The 21,940-nt window shown below is 39.7% G+C and overlaps 1 protein-coding gene across 2 annotated transcripts in view; it reads right to left on the reverse strand.

The window, feature by feature from the left end:
* Positions 1 to 6,312: 6,312 nt before the first annotated feature.
* Positions 6,313 to 21,940, reverse strand: part of LOC122654471 (GBF-interacting protein 1-like) — a 31,308-nt gene continuing 15,680 nt past the window's right edge. Inside the window, exons 4-10 of one of the 2 annotated variants that reach the window (XM_043848571.1) lie at positions 21,411 to 21,543; positions 11,473 to 12,068; positions 9,132 to 9,459; positions 8,626 to 8,887; positions 8,298 to 8,390; positions 7,687 to 8,121; positions 6,313 to 6,816 (exon numbers count right to left, since the gene is read on the reverse strand). In XM_043848571.1, the coding sequence (XP_043704506.1) occupies positions 6,466 to 6,816; positions 7,687 to 8,121; positions 8,298 to 8,390; positions 8,626 to 8,887; positions 9,132 to 9,459; positions 11,473 to 12,068; positions 21,411 to 21,543 (2,198 nt within the window). In that variant the 3' untranslated portion in view covers positions 6,313 to 6,465. Of the gene's footprint in view, positions 6,817 to 7,686; positions 8,122 to 8,297; positions 8,391 to 8,625; positions 8,888 to 9,131; positions 9,460 to 11,472; positions 12,069 to 21,410; positions 21,550 to 21,940 lie in introns of both variants that reach the window. The other variant, XM_043848570.1, reaches the window with a different exon arrangement.

The raw sequence follows: 21,940 nt of genomic DNA on the forward strand, positions 1-21,940 counted from the left end.
CAATTGAGCTACCGTTTCATGTTAGGAAAATATAATTTGGTTTCGATGGACTAGATTAGGGTTTATAATTAGTTAAACCATAGGTATCGACCAAAACTTAGCATATTCAAATCTTTATGGGTACAGGATTAGTCTCTAATCTGATTCCAATTCAAATCATCCCTGGATCTAGCAGAATTGGCTGGACTCGCTTAGACTCGGCTTAATTCGATCACTTCATACATGTAGATAATCCAAACCCCTCTGTTTTAGCTGGGCTGATCCTCCAGCTCCCGCCACGGTTGGAAGAGAACCGAATTGGTTTTTTGTGATCGATTTCCATCAATTTTGTATCGATTTTGGCCGATTCTGGTCTGAGTGAGATCCGAATCAACCTGGACCTATATATCCAAATCCAGATTCCTGGTTTTTTAAACCATTGGTCCTAAGTGAGAGAGGTCACTGATGGGGTGGGGATCTCCCTCTCTCACACAAGCGTGGGGATGCTTCTCGATAGGGTTTGCTTTTGGTGGGGGGAGGGGGAAGTGGGGACTTGCCAACCTAACGTAACTCCAACGGCAAGCCCAACTAGCTAAGTGGCAAAGTGGCCTTCTTCCTTGTCTTCTTCTTCTTCTTCCATCTCTCTCTCTCTCTCTCTCTCTCTCTCTCTCTCTCTCTCTCTCTTTCTCTCTCTGAAATGTTAGCAAAAGTACAGGTAGGGCTATTAATGTCTTAATAATGGGTGAAGGATCCAAGCTGTGGATGCTTCGCAAGGACTAATAATTGGGGGCCTTCTTTCGTCTTCAACTTCGTCTTCTTCTTTCTCTTTTCTTCTCTCTCTCTCTCTCTCTCTCTCTCTCTCTCTCTCTCTCTCTCTCTCTCTTTCTTTCTCAATGGGGATCTCTGAAATATTCTTATTAAAAGTAGAGCTATTAATGCCTTAATAGGTGAAGACTATTCCAAGGCATGAATGGTTGGCAAAAAGAACAAGAATTAGGGTTTGGGCCTACAATTAACTATATAGCTTAGCTTACACAAATTATATAGGAGATATTAGAGCTGCATGGGTTATGAACGTACGTTACTCACCAATGCAACCATGCAAGGAAGGAAGGGTAACAGAACAAGCAATCTGAGAATCGATTACTGATAGATGCAGCAACTAGCTAGCTGCTTTAATTAGTAAGTAAATAGGTAAGAAGAGTCAAAAGTCACAACCATGAAGTACATACAAGCAAGTGTTTCTACACCGGAACCCACACAGCCGGTGTATACAAGGTCCACACTCCACGTACGTAAGTAAGTGAGTCTTTGGCTTAATTTGCTGCCTGCAATCAAAGAGTGAAGAAGGGAAGCTAATTAAAGAGGAGAAAATTAATTAAGATCGCGTAGGTCCTGCTTGAATGCTTTAAACAACATCTTAGATTGATCTTTTTAATCCATCAGCTTTTTATTGGTTTCCTCGTCATCTAGAGTTTTGGATTTAGATAGATAGATATAGAGAGAGAGAGAGAGAGAGATAGGTTGGCAATAATTAAGCAGAACACTTGAGGTCCCATATCTATATCCTCATTTTCTCATTATCGATCCCAAGGAAATATGTCATCCCCTTTCCCCTCCACTGGTTCCACCAATCTCTTATTTCACTTCTACCCAAAAAAAAATAATCTCTTATGTTACTTCCAATCATGATTCAAGTAAGTGGAATTGACAACAGTATCGCATTAATGGTATTGATATTGATATCAGTATCAACATTAATATCGGTATCGGTATCTACCTTTTATAGATTTTGATTTTGATTCAGATGGAATCGGAGAATCTCGGTATAGACCTGATCGAGCCTTAGAAATTGAGTATGACTCGATCGATTCCGACATCTGATTCCAATTCCTTCATCGATACGTCAAAAGAATGCATTAAATCAAGTTCTTTAACCTATCCCATACTAAATTGGCCCAATCTAATGCCCATAAACTAGAATGGGCCCCATTAGGCACATAACAGATTAATCTAAATTTGTTCAAGTTTTTAAGGTTTGGATCAGGCTTTCAGTCCAGCTATGGACTGGATTAGAACCTAACCTTGACCCAAACCAGCCCAGTTGCACTCCCAATTCGAATAAAAATCCTCTATTGTTCTTAATCTTACGGTGCCTTTGCAATTTCTAATCTGTCAACTCAGACACATGGAATATGCTTCATCCAACAGTAGAAGCTCAAGCAAACCTAATTGTCAGGATTTTTATCTCTCCCTGTCATCACCATCTCATCTTTGTGGATGAGAACTGTGAGAGTTTGAGTTTGGAATCACTAACGTACACCAACAATAAGTAGGGAAGGAAGGTAAGTGCTCTCTTGCCCCCCCTCCAGCCAGGCAGCTCGGCCCCATTTATTTCCTTCACACGTGTAACCCACATCACTTTGCCTCTCTTCTCTTCTTCTTCTTCTTCTTCCTTAAGCCCTTCCTTAGTCCTTTTGTGGGGTATGCATGACTGGGTCCCTCCTTGTCTATATTAGAGTGTCAGACATGCACGAGTCTCTGGCTTTAAAGATTAGGTGTAAAGAGAGCCCTTACAATTAACATAATTGCCACATTGGTTGCTCCTGGGTATTTATCAATCTGGTTTGTACTGTTCGTATATTATTGTATTCAAAGAATCTATGGTTAGAGAGGGAGAGAAAGAGATTCCAATTCGTTAGGAAGACGAAAGCCCAATTAATAAACACAAGGGTTTTAAGATCAGAAGGGAGAGGAAGCAGACAGGGCAGCTTTGATTAAAGAAATCTGAAAAAGGGAAAGAAAAAAAGAAGGGATAGAAAGAAAGAAAGTATGTATTTTGGCGATCCCGAGGAGGAAGTAGTAGGTGTTGCTGCTGCTACCGTAACAGCCTTCTTTTTTTTCTTTTTCTTTTTTTGTTTTGGGTCTTCACCCCTTTTCTTTTTTGCCCTCACCAGTCGCTTCTCCTCTTTCTTTAGTTTAGAAAGAACAAAAGGGGAATGAAGGTGATGATGATTTGTGATCTATCTCCACTCCGAAGCGATCTTATTCTCTCTTTTTCCTTTCATTTCCTTTCTTCTGCCTCTACCCACACACACTGGTCACTGTCCAAGTTTACTTCAAGCAAGAAAAGAAAAGAGGATTCACAGAGAAGCTTATCCTCTTAAGGGATCCGTAAAGTTTATACCAATTTGTCTAATCCACTCTTGTGGATAGGAGCTTCTTTTATTTCTAGAGTGAATTGGAGGAGAAAGTGGATGGGGGATGGAAATTGGTACAACCCAGAAAATGTATCTTTGAATGGGTCACTGAGAGTTATCTAATTGGAAGATTTGGAATCAGATGACTCTCATCCTCTTCTTTCTTCTTCAAGTCTTGTTCTTTATTCCTTTTCAACCTATGTGACTTAAGAGTGATATTGTTATTGTAATTGATGTTGTTGTTTGGTAAAAAACTATGTTCATCAGTATGAGATCATTCATACATTCATTTAATGGAAAAAAGATGGACAGAGAAGAGGAAGAAAGGATTTGTATCAGTGGTCAGGATTTAACACCCACCTAAAGATACCTTTCGAGGTGTGGCACCTAGAGATACCATATTCCTCAGACAAGAATTCTCTGGTCTCTGATCCATTTGAAGGATTGAATTTCAAATACTGAAGGATCCTTCCAGGCATTACTGAAGTATAACGTTTCACTGTTTGCCATTTGATAGTATATGGGTTAGTCCTTGAGAAAAAAATCCTATCAATGCGGACCTGAGAGCTCGACATGTGGAAGTTGTGACATCCAACAGTGTTGGGCTCGGGAAAAAAAAAAAAACTGCCTTGCATTGAGCTCGCACTATTAGATGAAGCTGTTTCCACGTGTTGAGCTCTTAGGCCCACACTATAGTGCACCGCAAGATGCCCGCACTGCAGAGGATTTAATCCTAGTCCTTGTTATAGAGAACCCCACATACATCTCAATGACCAAATTATAAGAAAGTTTCTCAAACTCTAATTCAAAGTTTTAGTAAAATTATCCAAATGCCATCAAATAGAAATTAATATAAAATACAAAATGGCATCTTTGTAATTTTAACTACTTTCTCTACTCATTTTAAGTTGAAATTGTACCAATGAGATATGTGCATTATCCTCTATCACATGGAATAATCCATGTGCTGCCATGTGGCAAAGAGTGAAGCAGTATACTTCACTAAGCATGGTGACAGGGAAGAATGCCCAATAATTAATCGTGGGAGAGGGTTGGGCATGACGCCAGCTTTCGGTAAGCTAGCACCAAGCACCAATCACAGGGTTGGAAATGGGAGGGCAAGGGGAATTTTCCAAAGGGAGAGGAGAGAGGGTGACAGGCACCCTGACGGCATGTTTAGTATGCATTCTTGAACGACAAAAATAGTTGTTTTTTATCGTCTAAGAATGCGAAATCGACCTAGAATGCATCCTAGGTCGATTTCGGATTCTTAGAGGATAAAAACAATTGTGTTTATCAACCGTGAATGCAAAGTCGACCTAGAATGCATTCCAAGAATGCATTCCAAACGCAGCCTAAGATTCCCTCTTAAAATGTTATAGGGCAAAAGATCTGTACTCCCTCCCACAAAACAAACGCAGCCTAAGATTCCCTCTTAAAATGTTATGCAAAAGATCGACACTCCCTCTCACAAAACAAACGCAGCCTAAGATTTCCTCTTAAAATGTTATATGGCAAAAGATCTCCACACCCTCTCAAAAAAGTGAGGGCTCCATATATATATATATATATATATATATATATATTTTAGGGAAATAAAACGCTATTTGGGGCGCATGCGACGCTGCCCCTACACCCAAACATAGAGGGCAGGCAAAATGACCACAATGCCCCTACCTTTCCATGGGGGAGTGGTGGTCATTTCGTCGGCCCTTGTGTCTGGGCACAGGGGCAGCGCACCACATGTGCCCAGGTAGCGTTCTTTCTCTCATTTCTTAATTTCATCTATTTTAAAAATATGGGTTCCACATAGATACATTTCTTAGGACTTTAATTCGTGTGGCGTGCAGATTCCTTCCCATGTTGGCAGTGTAGGAAACCCTCTCCCAGAGTCCCAGTGTTATATGGGGGAAAAAGAAGATTGTCAGATTGTGTGACCTGTCCCAACACAAGGGCCAATGGAATCGCATGCACAGGCATCCAATAGGAGTGGGCTAATAGGGGCATTGTGGTCATTCCACACTCCCTATGTTGGGGTGCAGGGGCCACCTAACCTTGTAGCAATCCCCCGTCCATGTAATATAAATGTTTCTTGCATCATCTCGACAAATAAACATATACTTGAGGTTGCACCCAAAAAATAAACATATCTTGGAGGATAACTAGATAAGTAGAACATAGCTCTCTCCACTTTGTGTTTATCCGTTGGTACTGCGACGAGAATCCTAGGTTTAGTGCGTGGTAATGGATGGGAAAATCAGAAGTCAATGTTGACGACCAGATAGGGTATTTAGGGTTTGGTGTGTGGTAATGGGTGGAGAAATCAGAAGTCAATATTGACGACCATGTAGGGTACGTATTATATAGTTCATATGGTGATTGGCACCTACCACTTACTAGTCACTAATGCTTGATATCATTGATGCATTAATTTGAAACTTTGCATGGGCTTGGGCGGCTCTACTATCTTTTCATATGAGAGTGTGAGATCTCTTCGAATCTTAAAGATTTCCTTCTTTGAGAATCCCCTAGCTTTAGTGGGTGGGGAATATTCCTCTATCCTTGTATAAAATTGAGATCATGCATGTGTTCTTACCAATACCTACTGAGAAAAAGGGGAAGATTGTGCTCAACTAATGACTTTGAGCGTCTGAGACTAGAGGACTACGACGTGGGTAATGGGTTTGGGGCTCCACAACTCTCTATGCGAGTGAGGGTGTGCCTATGTAATGTTCAGATGACCCAAAAAGGGGAGAGGTGTGGGGGAGGGGGGGGGGGGGGGAAGGAAGAGGAGCTCATGACCCCAACACAGGAATTCAGAGATGCGAAGAACAGAACAGCCACTAAATATAGTCGCTATAAACTCGTTAAGCCAATGAGACAAGGGATCTGTGAATGACTGAACTCTTAATTTTACTTTTATTGGATATTCCCATCGGTGAATCAGCCCACACGATGGGCAATAAATTCTGTTATCAATCTCCCATCTCCTATATAGCATCCCTGATTAGTTTGATATGTAAGATTCTTAGGCTGGAGCTCATACTGTACAGTTTTAGTGTTCTAGATCAGAGATACAATGTTACTGAACATGAGGGCTTGTACTTAGAGGTATTAGAACAGAATGCGGTACTTGGAGCGATGTTAATTAGCCATTGACGAATGCCAAATAAAAACTTGCAATGCATTAAATAGGAAATCCTTCTAATTTCACAAGGAGATTTGAAACGATCTCCGATAACTAACTAACAATCCCTTGTTAAGGGGATTAGATTGCCATCCCTTCTCAGAAATTTGTGGTCCAGTTGAGGTGACTAAGCTGAGGTTGCTGATATGCTCCCACTTGAGCCCCAGGAGAAGCTGCAGCCATCCCAACTCCAACATTCCCGCCCATGCCTGGAACCATGTGGTGAGGGTTGGCCATAGCAGCTGGTTGCGGAGGATGATATAAACCAGGATATTGCACATGTGTTGATTGTGCTGCGGCAGCAGCAGCTGCAGCATTGTAGGAAGCATGGCCTGTATGGGATGGTAAGTATGCAGTGTGGGGGCTTTGTCCAGGTACATTATAATACTGAGCTGATTGCAAGCCAGGTAACTCTCTTGGGGTCTGAATCCATATTTCAGATGTCTCCGCCTGTCATACCAACAAAAAAAGACACCATTAGTTCACCCACTCTCGAACATAAGATCATTACGATACAACCGATACAGATAAATGAAACGTAATAGAAGGCCTAAGGAACTGTCCACCTCTAAGACTTGACAAATTCTCTTCACACCCAATCTCCTAGATTGCATTAAAAACAAATCTCCCCTGAGATAACTTTGAAAAAAAACTTACGATGAAATGGGAAAGGGCCTGGACTAGAGTATATAATACAAAAACAAAAAAAAATTAAAATGTATTTTAAACATCATTTTAACCGACCTATAATTCTTTTTCTTCCCCTATTTGTTGATAGGCTCAACTAACTATTATGTCCAAACAATTACATACACGTACAAAATTTAGGAGATAAAATATCGTGACAGAAATGTAGTAATAACAAAAGAAATAAACAAGATTATGTTCATTCAAGAGTAATCTTGGAGAGCATGATATGGGACATGGAAATAACTCTTTTTATAATCTCCACTACTTAATATTTTCTTAGTTTGGTGCATCTATAATTTCTTAACGAATAACTTCTACAGATCAAATGACGGTATTCTCCCAAGGCTATTAAATAGATTCCAGAGGCACAACTAGATGATGTAATGAACATTAATTTGGTCCAAGTCAAACTGTGCAAATCGAGGGCCTACTAGCATAAGGAGTTATCAAGTCAAGCATCAATTAATTTGCCAAAAGGAAATGTATGTATGATAGGTAAATGTAGGACAATTATATTGAGATGTTACAATAACATCAAGGCTAAGAAGCCATTATTAGTTTTAAAGACACCAACGAACATCTATAAGATAATTCACAGAGTTTTAAATTAAATATATACTACAGTATTACCTGTGGGTTTGGAACATAGAGATTGCCCTCTTTGTATTTCATCCTGGTCGAATCATCTAGTCCAGTCGTACCCCCAACTGCTCCTGGAGCATATCCAGCCAGACTAGTGTAGTTCCCGAACGCTGTGGGACTGCCAGCAGGGACAGGCTTATATTGTTGGGAACCATATTTTAGGCCACCAGCAGTGAGGTGAGAGCTCCCTCCTGGCATCAGCAGGTAGCTGTTGCCATTTGAGGGGTGAGAATAGGCAGCATTACTAGAATAGCCAGGCACAGCCATGGGTGGGACATACACCGGAGAAAGGAATTGACGGTATGGCATGTAATTTGGAAAATGGGAAACATGAACTTGGGGATAAAGCTGTGTCACTGGTTGCTGTTGTACCATTGCCATAGTGGATGCAGGGATGCGATTGGCTATGTGCGAGCTCAAGCCCTGCAAAACAAAAGATCCCATGAAATGGCCTTTCTTAAATGATTTTAAGTTGCAAAATGTACAAAGATTGTACATATACACAACCCACACACTTGGAGACAGTAGTACTTTTCACAAGATATTATACATTGGTAATACATGCAAATCATCCATTAATTTGAGCAGCAGATCCATACCTCCTGAAGAGATGGTAAGCCCTGCCCCCTTAAATTTTCATCCATAGCCGGTCTGAAAAATGGTACATCATAACCACTCTGTGCATCATATCCCTGATTACAAACCAAACGAGAAAAACAATTATGAACAAAGAACCATAAATGGTATGAGAATCAATTCATTCAAGCTTCAGAAGAAAAGGACAAGTAGATCCTTGAATACAGATATTTCAGCTCTGAATATTTAACCACCACTCCTCAAGTATAACTTTGAGTTCCAACCACAACCACAGAATAGAAGTTTAACAGTACAGCGTTTAATTGTCACTAAGCACAGAACTGAACTCACCGAAAAACTTGGCAAACCAGTGTGATCCTGCTGCTGCTGCTGCCGTTCTATAGAAGTAAAAGGTGGGCTATCATTTCGAAGCAGTCCAATATCTGCATAGTTTTCCAAAGTAGGACTTGACTCTTTCTTGTCAGGCAATGGATGCTCAGAAGCTGCAACTGATACCGGAGAATGAGAGCTCGAACTCCTAACTTGCTCATCCACGAATTCTACCTGGTTTCCATCTGAAGCATCTTCACTTGTGGGGGCTGTTGATGATACACTGCCATTCAAGTTGCCATAATGACATAAGCTCAATTAGATTTCATTTTTCATTACCAAATTTAAACATTAAGTTATTAATTAATTATTTCATATATTTTATGATTTGTTTATCAAATAGCACGTAAGATTTATAAGGCCATGCACAGCACCTAAAACTATACCAAGATACACTATCGCCAAGAATTTCAAATGATTGACAAATCATGACAAGATAAGTTAAGAAATAGCAAAATAGAACCAACCTCACCGAAGCTTCCCCATTTGATCCTTCTGCACTCCCAACAGTTTGAAACCCAGATGCAAAGCTCCTCGTAGAATCAAAGCCTGCCCCAAAGCTGCCAAAGGTGAGCTGTGTGCGATCAGCCTCTGGGACACGAAGATGTGCTGGTATAATTACATGCTGATTATCAGAAATGTCAACTTGTGATAGCTTCTCTTGCAAGTGAGCAGCTTCTGATTTCAACAATGAAGAACTGTCGGCAAGAGGTGAGATCGGGGCAGCAGTTCCAATTAATCCAGGACTAGATTTTTTACTGGACTTTGGTTTCCATTCCATGCTTGGCTGGGGAGCTGTATTAAGGAGAAACCGCATTAAGACTAAGTCATCAAATCCCATACTTGGAGCTACATTTTCAATGATCAATTATACAATATAGAAATGCCACAAGGGACATGCAAACTCTGTACTTCACTACAAGCAAATATTCCAGGTAAAGCTTGAACTGTTACAAATCCATGCAGCAAAAGAAACAAGAAGGGAGTGAATAATAAAAGCAAAAACAAGTTACTCCTCCTACTAAAAGTATTAGATAATAAAACAAGAGCTAACTGAATAAAATGATTATCACATACAAACAAGGCTGACTGAACTGCACTTTGACTAAATAAAGATCCCAGAAGCTGACTTTTAAAATAAATAAAATTGAAAATAACCCAACAAAGTAATAAATAAGCCCCCCTACACCTGCATCAACCCCTAGGCAGTCTCAATTAGATACCAGCCTGAGATTCTATAATCTCATCTACCACTACCACCAAAGAGATTCCCAAGGATGTGAGGAACACCTTCCAAACTTATGTTGTAGAACAAGAGGTCCATAGCCCTTCTTTATTAGCTTTCCTCTAAGTTGTCCCTATTAGAAGAATCATTGGCGATTTAAGGCTCTCAGACCCTCGTAAATGAGACATTCTAGAAACCTTTGCATCACAAGGAAATAGAGTTGACGTGAGAGTCAAAAAAGTTTCTACCCCCCCTTTTTTCATGATATGTCGGCATACAGTAGACACCCATTGATAAATTCAGGGAGGATAAGCATATACTAAGATGAACGAGCAAGAAGAAAAGGGAAGAAAGAAAACCGCCGCTATACCAGTTAAAAGGAGCAATTTGGTGCCTAGTTTAAAGAAAAAAGGACAAGGAAGAAGTGGCTCTTGAGAAAAAACTTGGTAACTTTCAACTAAAAAAATATGTAGCCCTTAGTTACATAGCATTTTTCATCAGACTTAAAGGGAAAAAAAAGAACGTATCAACATAAAAGTGCTCCCCACCCCCCCCCCCACCCCCAAAGAGTAATTCCAACTTTACTCGGGAATGAATACTGAGGCCAAAATTTACTACCCAAGGCTATTATATAATTTTTTTTTTAAAAAGAGCCTTCTCTCATAAACAGGATGGTGTATTTCAATAATATAAAGTTCCATATTGATAATATATATGACACTCAGACTTGTACATAACCACTGAAATATTTTATTTCATTAAGCAAGCATTGTTCTTCTTACGTCATGAAGGCTGCCATTCTCATTGTCAATGATGCCTATTATCATCACAGTAAAAACTGATATATCTGAAGTTATAATACTATTAATAGTCTAACAGTAACTAGAACAACAATATAAACAAGTACACATTAACAAGTTAAATATTGAACTGAAGTCACCTGCATTGCATGTGCCCTGGTCCAAACTAATAAGGCACAGTTTGGATCCAAAGAATCCAGACAACCAAATATCAGTTACAGTTTCTTGTTAGACAAGTTGACATCAATTAGCATGATTGGGATCCAAGATAATAAACTCCACATGCAACCCCCACAATCATAGGAATTGAAATCTTTGCTGAATGGATGGAAGATCAACTCCCACAAAACATGAAAAGTGCATAATATTGTCAGAATCTGAAATGCCAACTAAACCTAAATCTAATTATAATCTATCAAGCAAATATCCTAAAACATGGTAGATGAAATCCCTTCGACCAAACTGATACTAGAATTCAACTCTCCAACGTCCTTGAAAAGATTTGTGTCTTCTTCCTGTTTCTTCTTCTCTTCTCATTGGGAGGGGGTGGGATCAGTGGTTGCGGTCATCCAAAACAATGACACAGAGGCTGTTGATTTCCTTAACCAGACACCAGTATTTTACCAACACCATGTTGTTCTATATCGACACAGGTATCAAAAGGCCTTAACTGCAGCACCCAGACTAAAAGAAAAATAGGTTCCTTGACACATTAGATTAAGAGAAGCATAGGCCAAGAATTGCCTGACCAACATAAATAGATTATAAGCAGTAATATCGAACCTTTTTGATGACCAACCACTTGTTGATATGGTTTACTATGATATTGGTTGCTTAAAAAAGATCTGCCAACTGCCATGCTAGACACAACAGATTCAGAAGCACTTGACTGACTAACAGCAGAGGGCTGAAATGATTCCGCCGATGCAGGAAGATCCTTTTCCAAAAGCGGACTTGAGAAAGAACTGCTAGTGCCAGATGATTGTTTAACAGAATTTTCAGAAGGCTGTGTTCTAACACCCACTACCCCAACTTCACGTCTGATGGCCCCAACAGCAACAGAAGATCTGGAGTCTGGAGAAGGCACATGAACAGGGTCTGTGGAGGAGGAATAAACTCCAACTACAGAGTTGTTTGATGCTAATGTTGCAGAGTAAGATTTCGAATCATGTGTCCTCGATCCCTGCACCCGTGATGCTGAGTTAGAGATTGTTGCCCCCGCCTCACCAGATAATTCCTTCCTATGAGTGCCATTTGAATTAACAACTTGAGCAGGTCTACGCCCCGAATCAGATGCCCCTTTTAAAGCTTGAGATGGCTCCTGGAACTCTGAGTTTTTGGCACCTGAGGGCTTTGGATCTGTCACAATCACCGTTGAACTGCAGATAAGAGAAGATAACCGTTATATCAAAAGAGCTGATTGGAACCATTACATCCAGAAGACAAATACTCATCAAATGACATAATGTACACACTAGATTCTCACCAGGAAAATACCACACAACAGTTTAACAGACATTAATTTCAGTTCAATATCAAAATAACAGGGTATCTTTTAGAGCTTAGAAACACAACATGGTACTCTGTACTGTTCACCAAATACTTTAGTTTTTGTCAATCTTGAACAAATAGTGTAGAATATTACACGAGATAGTAAAGACACTGCAGTTTAATTTCTTTTCTTTATCTTCCCCCTCAACCAAGTAAAAGACACTGCAGTGCAGAGCATACCACAATACAGAGTGCAAATGCAACAATAACTGAACTCTGAAACCCTCCCATGATACTCTGACTACCTGTAGATTCTAACTGTACACGTTATCAGACACTATAAACAATTACACCTGCATCAACCTAAACATGGAAAGAAAACATGCTGGACAAAATGACCCTCAGAAACCCTAAGACATCCATCTTAATAATACTTTCTGATGGTATTAGATGACTAATTCCAGTGAAAATGCAAGTATTAATAGAGCCGTGTTCATGTCACAAGCACTCGTCACATTCCTTCATGTCACAAACAATTGCATTTGGAAATAAGTATCCAAGGAAATGTGTGCATTTGGTAACATTGTAGACTCCAGGCGAAAGAAGACCCACACCAATCATACTGGCCAAAGTATCAACTCAAAACTGATGCAGAATCAATGTTCTAGAAGCAGAAATCAGATTTTGGAATCTGACTGACATCACAACCAGCATGACAGCTAGTTTGTCAGTGTGGCATCCACCATGAGAGTGACTTAACTGTGACATGACAGCCTGTGGTTACTTCTCATGTTTGTATTCAGTTTTGTATAAGATTTCAGATCTTATTCTTATAAGCTTTCCAAATTGTGGGGTATTCTAAAAGTTATTTTATTTCTATTGTTATTGTAAAGCTTATCCTGGTATCTGATTATTTTATGCCAAGCTGAGTTGGCTCCTCTTTTCTTATTGGTTGTTACTGTATTCAGTTAGGTCGGAGCTTTCCTATTGGTTAGAAGATGGAAGCTCTTATTTCATATTGTATGAATGATGCAAGTCATCTCTTTAGCCTATCACAGGCTTTCAAAGAAGCTATAAGCATAGATAAGGGCAAAATCCTTTCCCCACAATTTGAAGAAATAAAGCATTCAGTTTTTCTAATTTAAATCTGTAGATTCAGACCATACCTCTGCAGATTCAGTGGTGTTTACCTGGTAGATTCCGTGTGCACTTGGTGGATTCCAAATGGAAGCTAAGGTGGGTTACTTAGTAGAAGACTGTATTCTCCTGGCAGGCTTTGGTGGATAGCACATAAATCAGAGAACATAGACTTACTTTAGTTAGCTGGAATAAGTCTCTATGAGTCCAGCCTTGTTTAAAGCTGCTTTCCTTTATTTTATGCAAAGTTTTAGTCAATTAAGACTTAATCCATGGCAAGCTGATCTCCCACTAGATCTCACTGGTTCGAGGTTAGCACTGCATTACCTAGCCTAAGGCTTAGGTGGATTCCTATCCTATTATCCTATCTATCAATCTTGCAATCAAGTAAAAGGTATCTGGATGCTTCCATACCCTGCGACTTACTGATGAGTCTGGAATAGGTCTCTTTGAGTCCACCCTTGTTTAAAGCTGCTTTCCTTTCTTTTATGCAAAATTTTAGTCGATTAAGACTACCTCCATGGCAAGCTGATCTCTCACTACATCTCACTGGTTCTGGGTTAGCACTGCATTACCTAGCCTAAGGTTTAGGTAGATTCCTAATCCATTATCCTATCTATCTATCTTCGGTCTTCCAATCAAATAAAAGGTATCTGAATGCTTCCATACCCTGCAGCTTACTGATTCTACTAAATTTATCAGTTCTGTTTTGCTTATAGTTTCTGCTTATGCTGCTGGTTCTGACTACAGTTTAGTTACTACAGATTCGCTCCTCTTTGAATATCATTGTGAATCTCTGAATTAATCTTGTCAATTCACTGTTCTGGTCCTCTGTAGTTGTGTTTGACAATTCTCTGTCACAGTAGGATTCTTCAACAACTCTCTATTCTGTTATCGGATTCTGATCAAACTTTGCAGGACTGTTTTCTACCATCAGATTAGACCACCAGTGATATAGAATCTGGCCAGAGAAAGAGACACAAGAAGACCCATCGGACCAGATCCCTTTATGGGCCAGAGATGGACCAGACCAGGCCCCTTCCTGGGCCAGAACTGGACCAGCTCGAGCCAGCCCAGCAGGACTTCTAGAAGCTGCCCAAAGATGCCCCACGATTTTGACAGATTCTTCTTTTGACCAGTCAACAAGGACTGGTGCAATTAAGTAGTTTCTACAATTATTAGTTTCTAATTTATTTGCATGTGGCTGAATTATAAAGCCAAGTAGTTTCAGTTTGGTTACTTTCTATTTTAGATTAGATTTAGTAGTTTCTAATTTCCTGAGTTTCTATTTTGTTAGATTCCTACTTAGACTAGTTTTTATTTTAGAAAGTTTCTATTTCATTGTAAGCTTGCCTAAGCTATTAATAGGCATCATATCTTAATGGAAAAGTTAAGCTTTAGAAAAAAGAATCTCAGGCCATACAGGCCATATTAGCCATCGGTTATGGGAGTTTCCTCCTATGTTCAACAGCTGAAATAGCTGTGGGTGAGAGACCCAGGCTGAGAAGGCCATCCCCTACCCCCCTTCTTCTTCTATCTTCTTTTTCCCTTTTCTCCTTACCCTGCTCGACTCCCTTAACCTGCTGCTTCCCTGAGATTGCCACAAGTGCTGTGAAGACCTCTGAAAGATCAGAATCAAGCCTCAATCAAGATCAGCTCTGTTCTACTGCATCAACTCGAAGGGAGACTTTCAATGCCCTGCAACTCTGCTGTTCTGCCCAGGTTTTGCTGCAGATTTTCTGAGTGCGATAACTCCTCATCCCTCCATCAAACCCTGTTGGGTTTTTGACCACCATTCCATCTCACCTTCCACTCCACTCGATTTCCTTTTTCACTCCATTCCACTGGCTGGATTTAGCCTGCACCTTAACATTCTATTTTGGGATCAACCTTTGGATCTCACAATCACACCCTCAGGATTGGCTGGAAGTTTCTGCAGAGGTTACTCCCTATATAAGCACTGCTCGATCCGAATTTGGGTCTCTTCTATTAGCTGGATTGACTTCTACAGATAAGTTCCTTTTACTTTCTAATTTGGGTTCCTGCTGGTAACTTGTGATCTAGCCACCCGATTTCAATTCCCTTTGGAGGACTTGCTGGTTGTCCTAAGACTCACACTCGATTCTGATATTAGCCCCATTGAGTGGCTTAATTTGGATAATCAACCTAGGCCTTATTTCTGAATTTCGGCCTTTGGGTCACCCTGCTGTTGGGGGTTGTTTTAAGCTGACTGCTTAGTATTCCTGGGTTATTTGGGACTAAATCTAACCTAGATTTGTCCTACATTTACCAGACCTCATTTTTGGACGAGTTTGAATATTCTTTACTGAGTTCCAGCATTTCTCCTTTAACTGTTCTAATTTGGCCCAGTAAGGGTTTATTTAGTTATTTGGGAATATTTTTATAATTCCTTTTATTTTATTTTAGTGCTGGATATATGTAGGAGATGTGACAAAGTTATTTCCTAGTTTGAGAAGAGTTGTTTAGTAGTTTTTATTTCCAGTTTATGTAGAAGAACAGGTTTTTTTCTTATTTATATACATGCAACCTCATTGTTAGAATTTAGAGATTGAATAAATAAAGTTTACTTTGGGTTGTGCATAATTTGGAGCAAGAGTGGCTGTGGGCCTTTTTCCGCTGCCCCCTTCGATCCAGTCATCTTCTTTCTCAGGTGAGTTCTTCTTACCTTTCGTTCTTCTTCCATTACTTTTCTCACCAATATGTTTTTCTCTCATGCCTTTATCCGTTCATGGTTCGATATTCTGCTGTCCTAGGCGTAGAGGAACCACACCAATCCATCCCAAACTTGGTGGTTAAACTCTACTGCGGTGACAATACTGTAGAGAGGTCCTGCAGAAAAATAGCTTGACGCCAGGATAATAAAAAGATTAACACCTCCTTATGTTTCCCTTCTGCGAAAGCAGGGGTAAGGCTGTGTACATTATGACCCTCCCCAGACCCCGCAATGGAGGGAGCCTCATGCACTGGGTACACCCTTTTTTTTATGTTTCCCTTCCAGCTTTCTTCTTTGTATTTTCCTTTAAATTTCTTGAACTCTATATAAAGTACCTGTTTAGCAGTATTGGCAGCTACCTACGTGGTTGCATCAAACTCCTTCAACCCTTTCCCTCTCAGATTGTAGGAATGAATACCTTATCCTAGGGAAATTCAAACCCTAGAGTTTCAATCCAAAGCAATTTCCTGCTGTGAAATTGAAATCAGAAATCAGCAAGTTGGGCTCTTCTAGTTCCGCCAGTTCCTGTTTCAGTCAATTATTATTAAACTAATAGTTAATTTCTGAAACCATTGTTGGTTGATTTTATGAGGCTTAGATAGATCCGACCCAAATAAGAGTTGAACCAAGAGAGTTCTCTCAATTGAAACTGAAGCAGGTTATCGCTGGTTACATCCCGCAACGTTAGATTGAAGATGAACAGCTTAAAATTATAAATAGGGACTGAACTCATCATCATTGCACAAAAGCCCCAATCTTCTAACTTCAGTTCTCTCTTATTTCTACTTCACTTTAAATACCCAAAAAAAAATTCATTTCAAGTTCTTTTTACAGTTTAAACCCAGGGTCCTTTATTCCTTCCAAAAGGGTCTTGAACTGTGCTATGAATTTACAAAATTGCCACCATCTATATAATTTGAATTTCTCTCTTTCTGAGTAGGCCCATAGCAACCCGAAAACAGGGCTTTGAGAACTGTGGTTGCATCAATTGGTATCAGAGTCGAAAGTCCTTCCTACCTGAACTATGGTGGCCAATAGTGACGTTATCTAGCTGTTCAACTCCCATAAGGAGGAAAATCGTGCAAATCTTGCTTGTCTCATAGACAGGGTGACCACCTTAGAGACTTATGATATCTCGTTGTAGGGTAGTGTTTATACTCTCAACACAATTGCTACTTCCCTTTAGACCAAAATGACATCCTTGCACGCTTCCATTGACAGACTGGCCCCTTCATATAAAGGAAAGGGTCCAATTCAATCTGGGGATTCTTTCAACTCCATTCCTCAAGGCCCATTACCACCACATTCATCTGGAGCTAGCCGACTATTTATTGATGCCATGGTTCAAAATCTCACGATATATCGCCGATATTTCGGTATATTTCAGATATCTCAACACTACCGAGACGAGATGACCATACGAAATGAAAAAAAGTCCAATATATTTCGTGAAATTTCGTCAAAATTTCGGTATATTACTTAAACAATGCGTATTTAACTATTTATAAATCAGGGTCCAACCGTATACTGTCAATCAAGGGTGCAAACCCAAAACACCACTTTGAGTTCATTTTTTTGCAATATGAAGGTTTAAATGTGTTTATTTAGCTTAAATAAGGGTGTATATGAAGTATCCGGCCTTAATATGGCCAAAAACCCACCGAGATGGACTGCCGAAATATGGTAGAAAAAATACAATATTTCGGTAAATTTCGGAAATCTCAACCTGCCCGAAATGGAATGGCGAGGCGAGGCGAGACGAGACGAGACGAGATCTTGAACTATGGTTGATGCTCCCTATGGAGGTAAGAGAGGAGCCAAGATGGATGACCTCAATTTCTACAGGGATAATAATCCGGAGCAATAACTTAACAGGATTCATAGTCTGGAGACATTCTTCCAATGGTATGGGTTGACCAAGGCCAGAAAGCTTTTATTTACTCAAGTCAAACTAAAGGGTACAGCTTGAGTCGTGGATCAAATACCAACAATAGAATCAGGCTCGAGGCATTTGGTTGATCAATACTGGAGTTTAGTTAAAAGAGGCCATGAACCGATTATTTTTTCCTACCGACTACAACCAGCCATGCACCTCAAGTTTGCACAATTGAAGCAAGAAAGTATGACCATTGAGCAATATGTGGCAAAATATTACTACTCAGTCACTAGATCTGATTTTGAGCGGGACAAAGAGATGTTAGTGGTAAGGTTTCGAAACGACTTGCATCCTCAGTGGCAAGGTTTCAGAACGGCTTACATCCTCAGATCCATGTTGCATTGGCTTCCAATTGATTGCCTACAATCATAGTACTAAAACTCGTTTCGTCTCGATCGAGATTTCGAGAATCTCGGTTGAGTCGAAACAATATGCAACATCGAATTGAAAATTGCAATATTTCGAATATTTCGAAAATTTCGGAAACTTCGGTCATTTCGTTTCGGAAATTTTGAAAATCTCGATAATTTCGATCATCTCGTTTCGGAAATTTCAGAAATCTCGGTCATTTTTGACATTTTACACCCACAGAAAAATACCATATTTCGACGAAATTTCGACAAAATTTCGATATCTTGAAAATTTCGGTCAGACCGAAACACCGAAACGAAACGAGATTTAGTACTATGCCTATAATGGAGGACGCCATACACGTAGTGTATTAGGTAGAGCCGTAGAGGACAATCTAAAGAAGCTTTAATAGACAATGAGGTTTTTCAAGACACCTTCTCTAAAGGTGATGGTGCGAGCAAAGTTACTTTTCAACTAGATAGGCCATTCACAAGCCACAGGTTAGCGGTGGTTCTATGGCATCTTCATATTTCCTTTTCAACTAGAGAGGTAGTTCAACAAGCCACAGGCCAGTGGTTCTTCTATGGCATCTTCATATCCAAACCGCACTTATTCCCCACTATGTGGTCATGGCTCTAACAGATCTTTGAATTAAAAAATATAGGCAACTTGAAACAACTCCTACGTATATCTAAGTCCTACCAAAAGAAAATGCATTACAAAGATTTCCTAAGTAGCTAATAAACCCAACCAATCCTTGTTGGTCTAAAAACCCGAGTTGGGCCAGTTCCTTTTGGGCTTGAGTTTCCAAACCCGGTCATCTCGGTCCAACCAAACTAACGCTACTGCATCAACTCTCCTCTTCTATAAAGAACTTGACTCCGTCAAGTTTGGATATAGACTAAGGACCAAGGAGCCATCAAAATCAACTCGTTGGAGGAATGATCCGACTGCCTTCTTAAGTTTAATTTTAGGGAGGTCCTTGGCAGGATTTCTTTGTCGTCGTGCTTGAAAGAATAGATTTCGCATTCCCACAATATTGTGCCTTTTATCACACCCCCATGGTCATCCAAGAAAAATGTGGCACACCTTCATAGGGAGGATATCACATTGCACCGTAACCACGAAACCACCAATAGGTATGTGAGCAAACACCTATCACTGATCTTGAGATTAGTGTTGTTCACCCATGCAACCTTGTAAGGATATTGGTGTGGTTTTGTCTGCAACCCAAGTTGATGAACAATATCTTCAAAGACGACATTAGTGCAAGTGCTTCTATCAATCACCATGCTACATAATTGGTCGTTGCATTTCACTCAAGTCTGGAAAATACTGTTGCGGCTTCAATCTTCCTCGTCGAAAACCTTGTGAGTGGTAAAAACAGGACGAAGAACATAACGTTGCTGCTCCCCATCACCGTCTGTTTTTGCCGTCACCAAACTCACGCTCTACCTCCAAACAAACTGTCTCAAGATTCTGTTGCTCTTCCGGACCAGGAGGTATGAAGAATCCTTATCCATATGAGCAACCAAACAGTTGAGACACTCAGCAGAGACATTCCCGAACCCTTCACACGTGAAGCACTCAATGGCAGCCTTCAGCATCACATGAGGTCTATCAGAACCACAACCTCGAGGTGGAGAGTAAGGATGGTTTGTCCTAGAAGATGCCATAGATGAACCGCTGACCAGTGGCTTGTTGAATGACTTTCCCTGAGGAGACTATAGCTAATTGGAACTATCACCTTTAGAAGTCCAAAAAATTCAAGACATGAAAAGGTACAATATTTTTTTTTATTATTAATTATTCTTCTTTTTCCACAACTTCAAATATTCAATTCAAATCAAGAATTGGCAATAATTAGACGACCAAGTAGCTAGTAAAAAGTTATTACTAAGTTATTAACCTTAAAAACTAAGATTTTAAAAAGATAAAGGACAGGAAATTTCACTGATTCCATTAATACTATTGCGATAACTAATTGTACAATAATTAATAGTTTATCGGTACGTATTTTTACGACTATGATAATTCATAATTTCTATCCATAGAGCAAGTAAAGAAGTAGACCAAAAATAGTAAATAATTAGGATATCATGGAAAAAACTTGATCCAATAAAGCAAACTTATGCTTATAGGAAATCCTATGATATCCGTTATGCAGATCGAAATATGAAGAAAAAACAGACCAAAACACTGGTCACGGTACTATTCAAGTGAACAGTTTCACAGCCCATATTTGCCTTGTGTGGGGATGCTTTTTAGAAGATCTTGTGAGCCCATCAAGAGGAGAAAGATTCTATCCTAATGCTGCCATAGTTTTGTTTCTATTTTCAGTTTTAGAAAGTATATTTTATTTCATTTAGGAGGCTTCTAATTTCAGTTTGCTACTATTTTTGTTTTTAGCAGTTTCTATTTTGATGCAAGGCAGCTAGATTTATAGGAAGTTTCTATTTTGATTGTAGACTACTTGGCAGCAAACACTTTCTATTTTGGGCTCTACCCTTGAGTATATAATGTAATGCCCTTAGAGGCCTCCAACGATTGAAGATTGAAGAAAATAGAGAGCTATAGCTTGAAGCTGTGAGAGGCAGTGGCTGTGGGATGCAGCAACAGTGAGAAGCGGTGGACTAAGAGAGTCCCCTATCTATCTATCCCTTCTATCTTCTTCCTCCAGAAATAGGTAGATCTGCCATCACCAACTTGGGCATTTTTTATTTTTTTTATACTTCACCAACTTAAATTCCAATGTGCTGCGTAAATAAGTCATCTGAGGCAAAGATTGTTCTCCAAAGGCTGCATCCTTAAGAATTTCTCGCTTCCAAGGTGTCCAACTCATTAAATCTTCCATATTTAGCACTACTGATCATTCCCCAAAGAATTCAACCTTGAATGAGTGGATCATGAATCCCAAATAGCTTCACAGTGCTTTGCTCAGTAAATAGAGAAGTTAACAAGCAAGTCAGTCATACATGCTTCAATAATGATGCATGCAATAACCCAATCTCAAAAGCATTAAGAATAACAAGAAGCAATACAACAAAGATGTGAGACAAGATAAGTACAAACCTCTTTTCAGAAAGAGTCTGGGTTACTTGCTCATTGGTGGCAGTTGTCCACTGAAGTGACGCAGGCTTTATTTCTCTGTTCGTATTTTGATTCACTCTATTGTCTCTCACAATACGGAACTCTTGGCTAATTCCTGCATCTAGCAAAATCTTATCCATTAATAGGAAAACATATAAACAATTAATGCCACTAGTAACTTAGAAAAGGACAGAGCTGAGCACTACAAGAGAAGAGTACAACACTTCAGTAGAGGCTTCTTTATACAACTGAATAATGATTATTTCATTGCAAGAAAAAGAAGGTCGTCCTAACCACCAAAAGAATCAAGACAACAAGAAACAAGAACACAACAAGAGAAAATACATATTAACATCAAAGGCAAGGCACGATATGTAGATACATTCCATCCTTCACTAATTTGTGGCCAACAAATTGCATGTTGACATCACTGATCTTGCCCTTGAAATCAGATGAGTCGACCATCCTTCAACGACACTGGTGGAATACATACACCCATTGCTTTGCAAGTC

The sequence above is a fragment of the Telopea speciosissima genome, chromosome 3 (genome assembly GCF_018873765.1).
Source record: "Telopea speciosissima isolate NSW1024214 ecotype Mountain lineage chromosome 3, Tspe_v1, whole genome shotgun sequence".
NCBI lineage: Eukaryota > Viridiplantae > Streptophyta > Magnoliopsida > Proteales > Proteaceae > Telopea > Telopea speciosissima.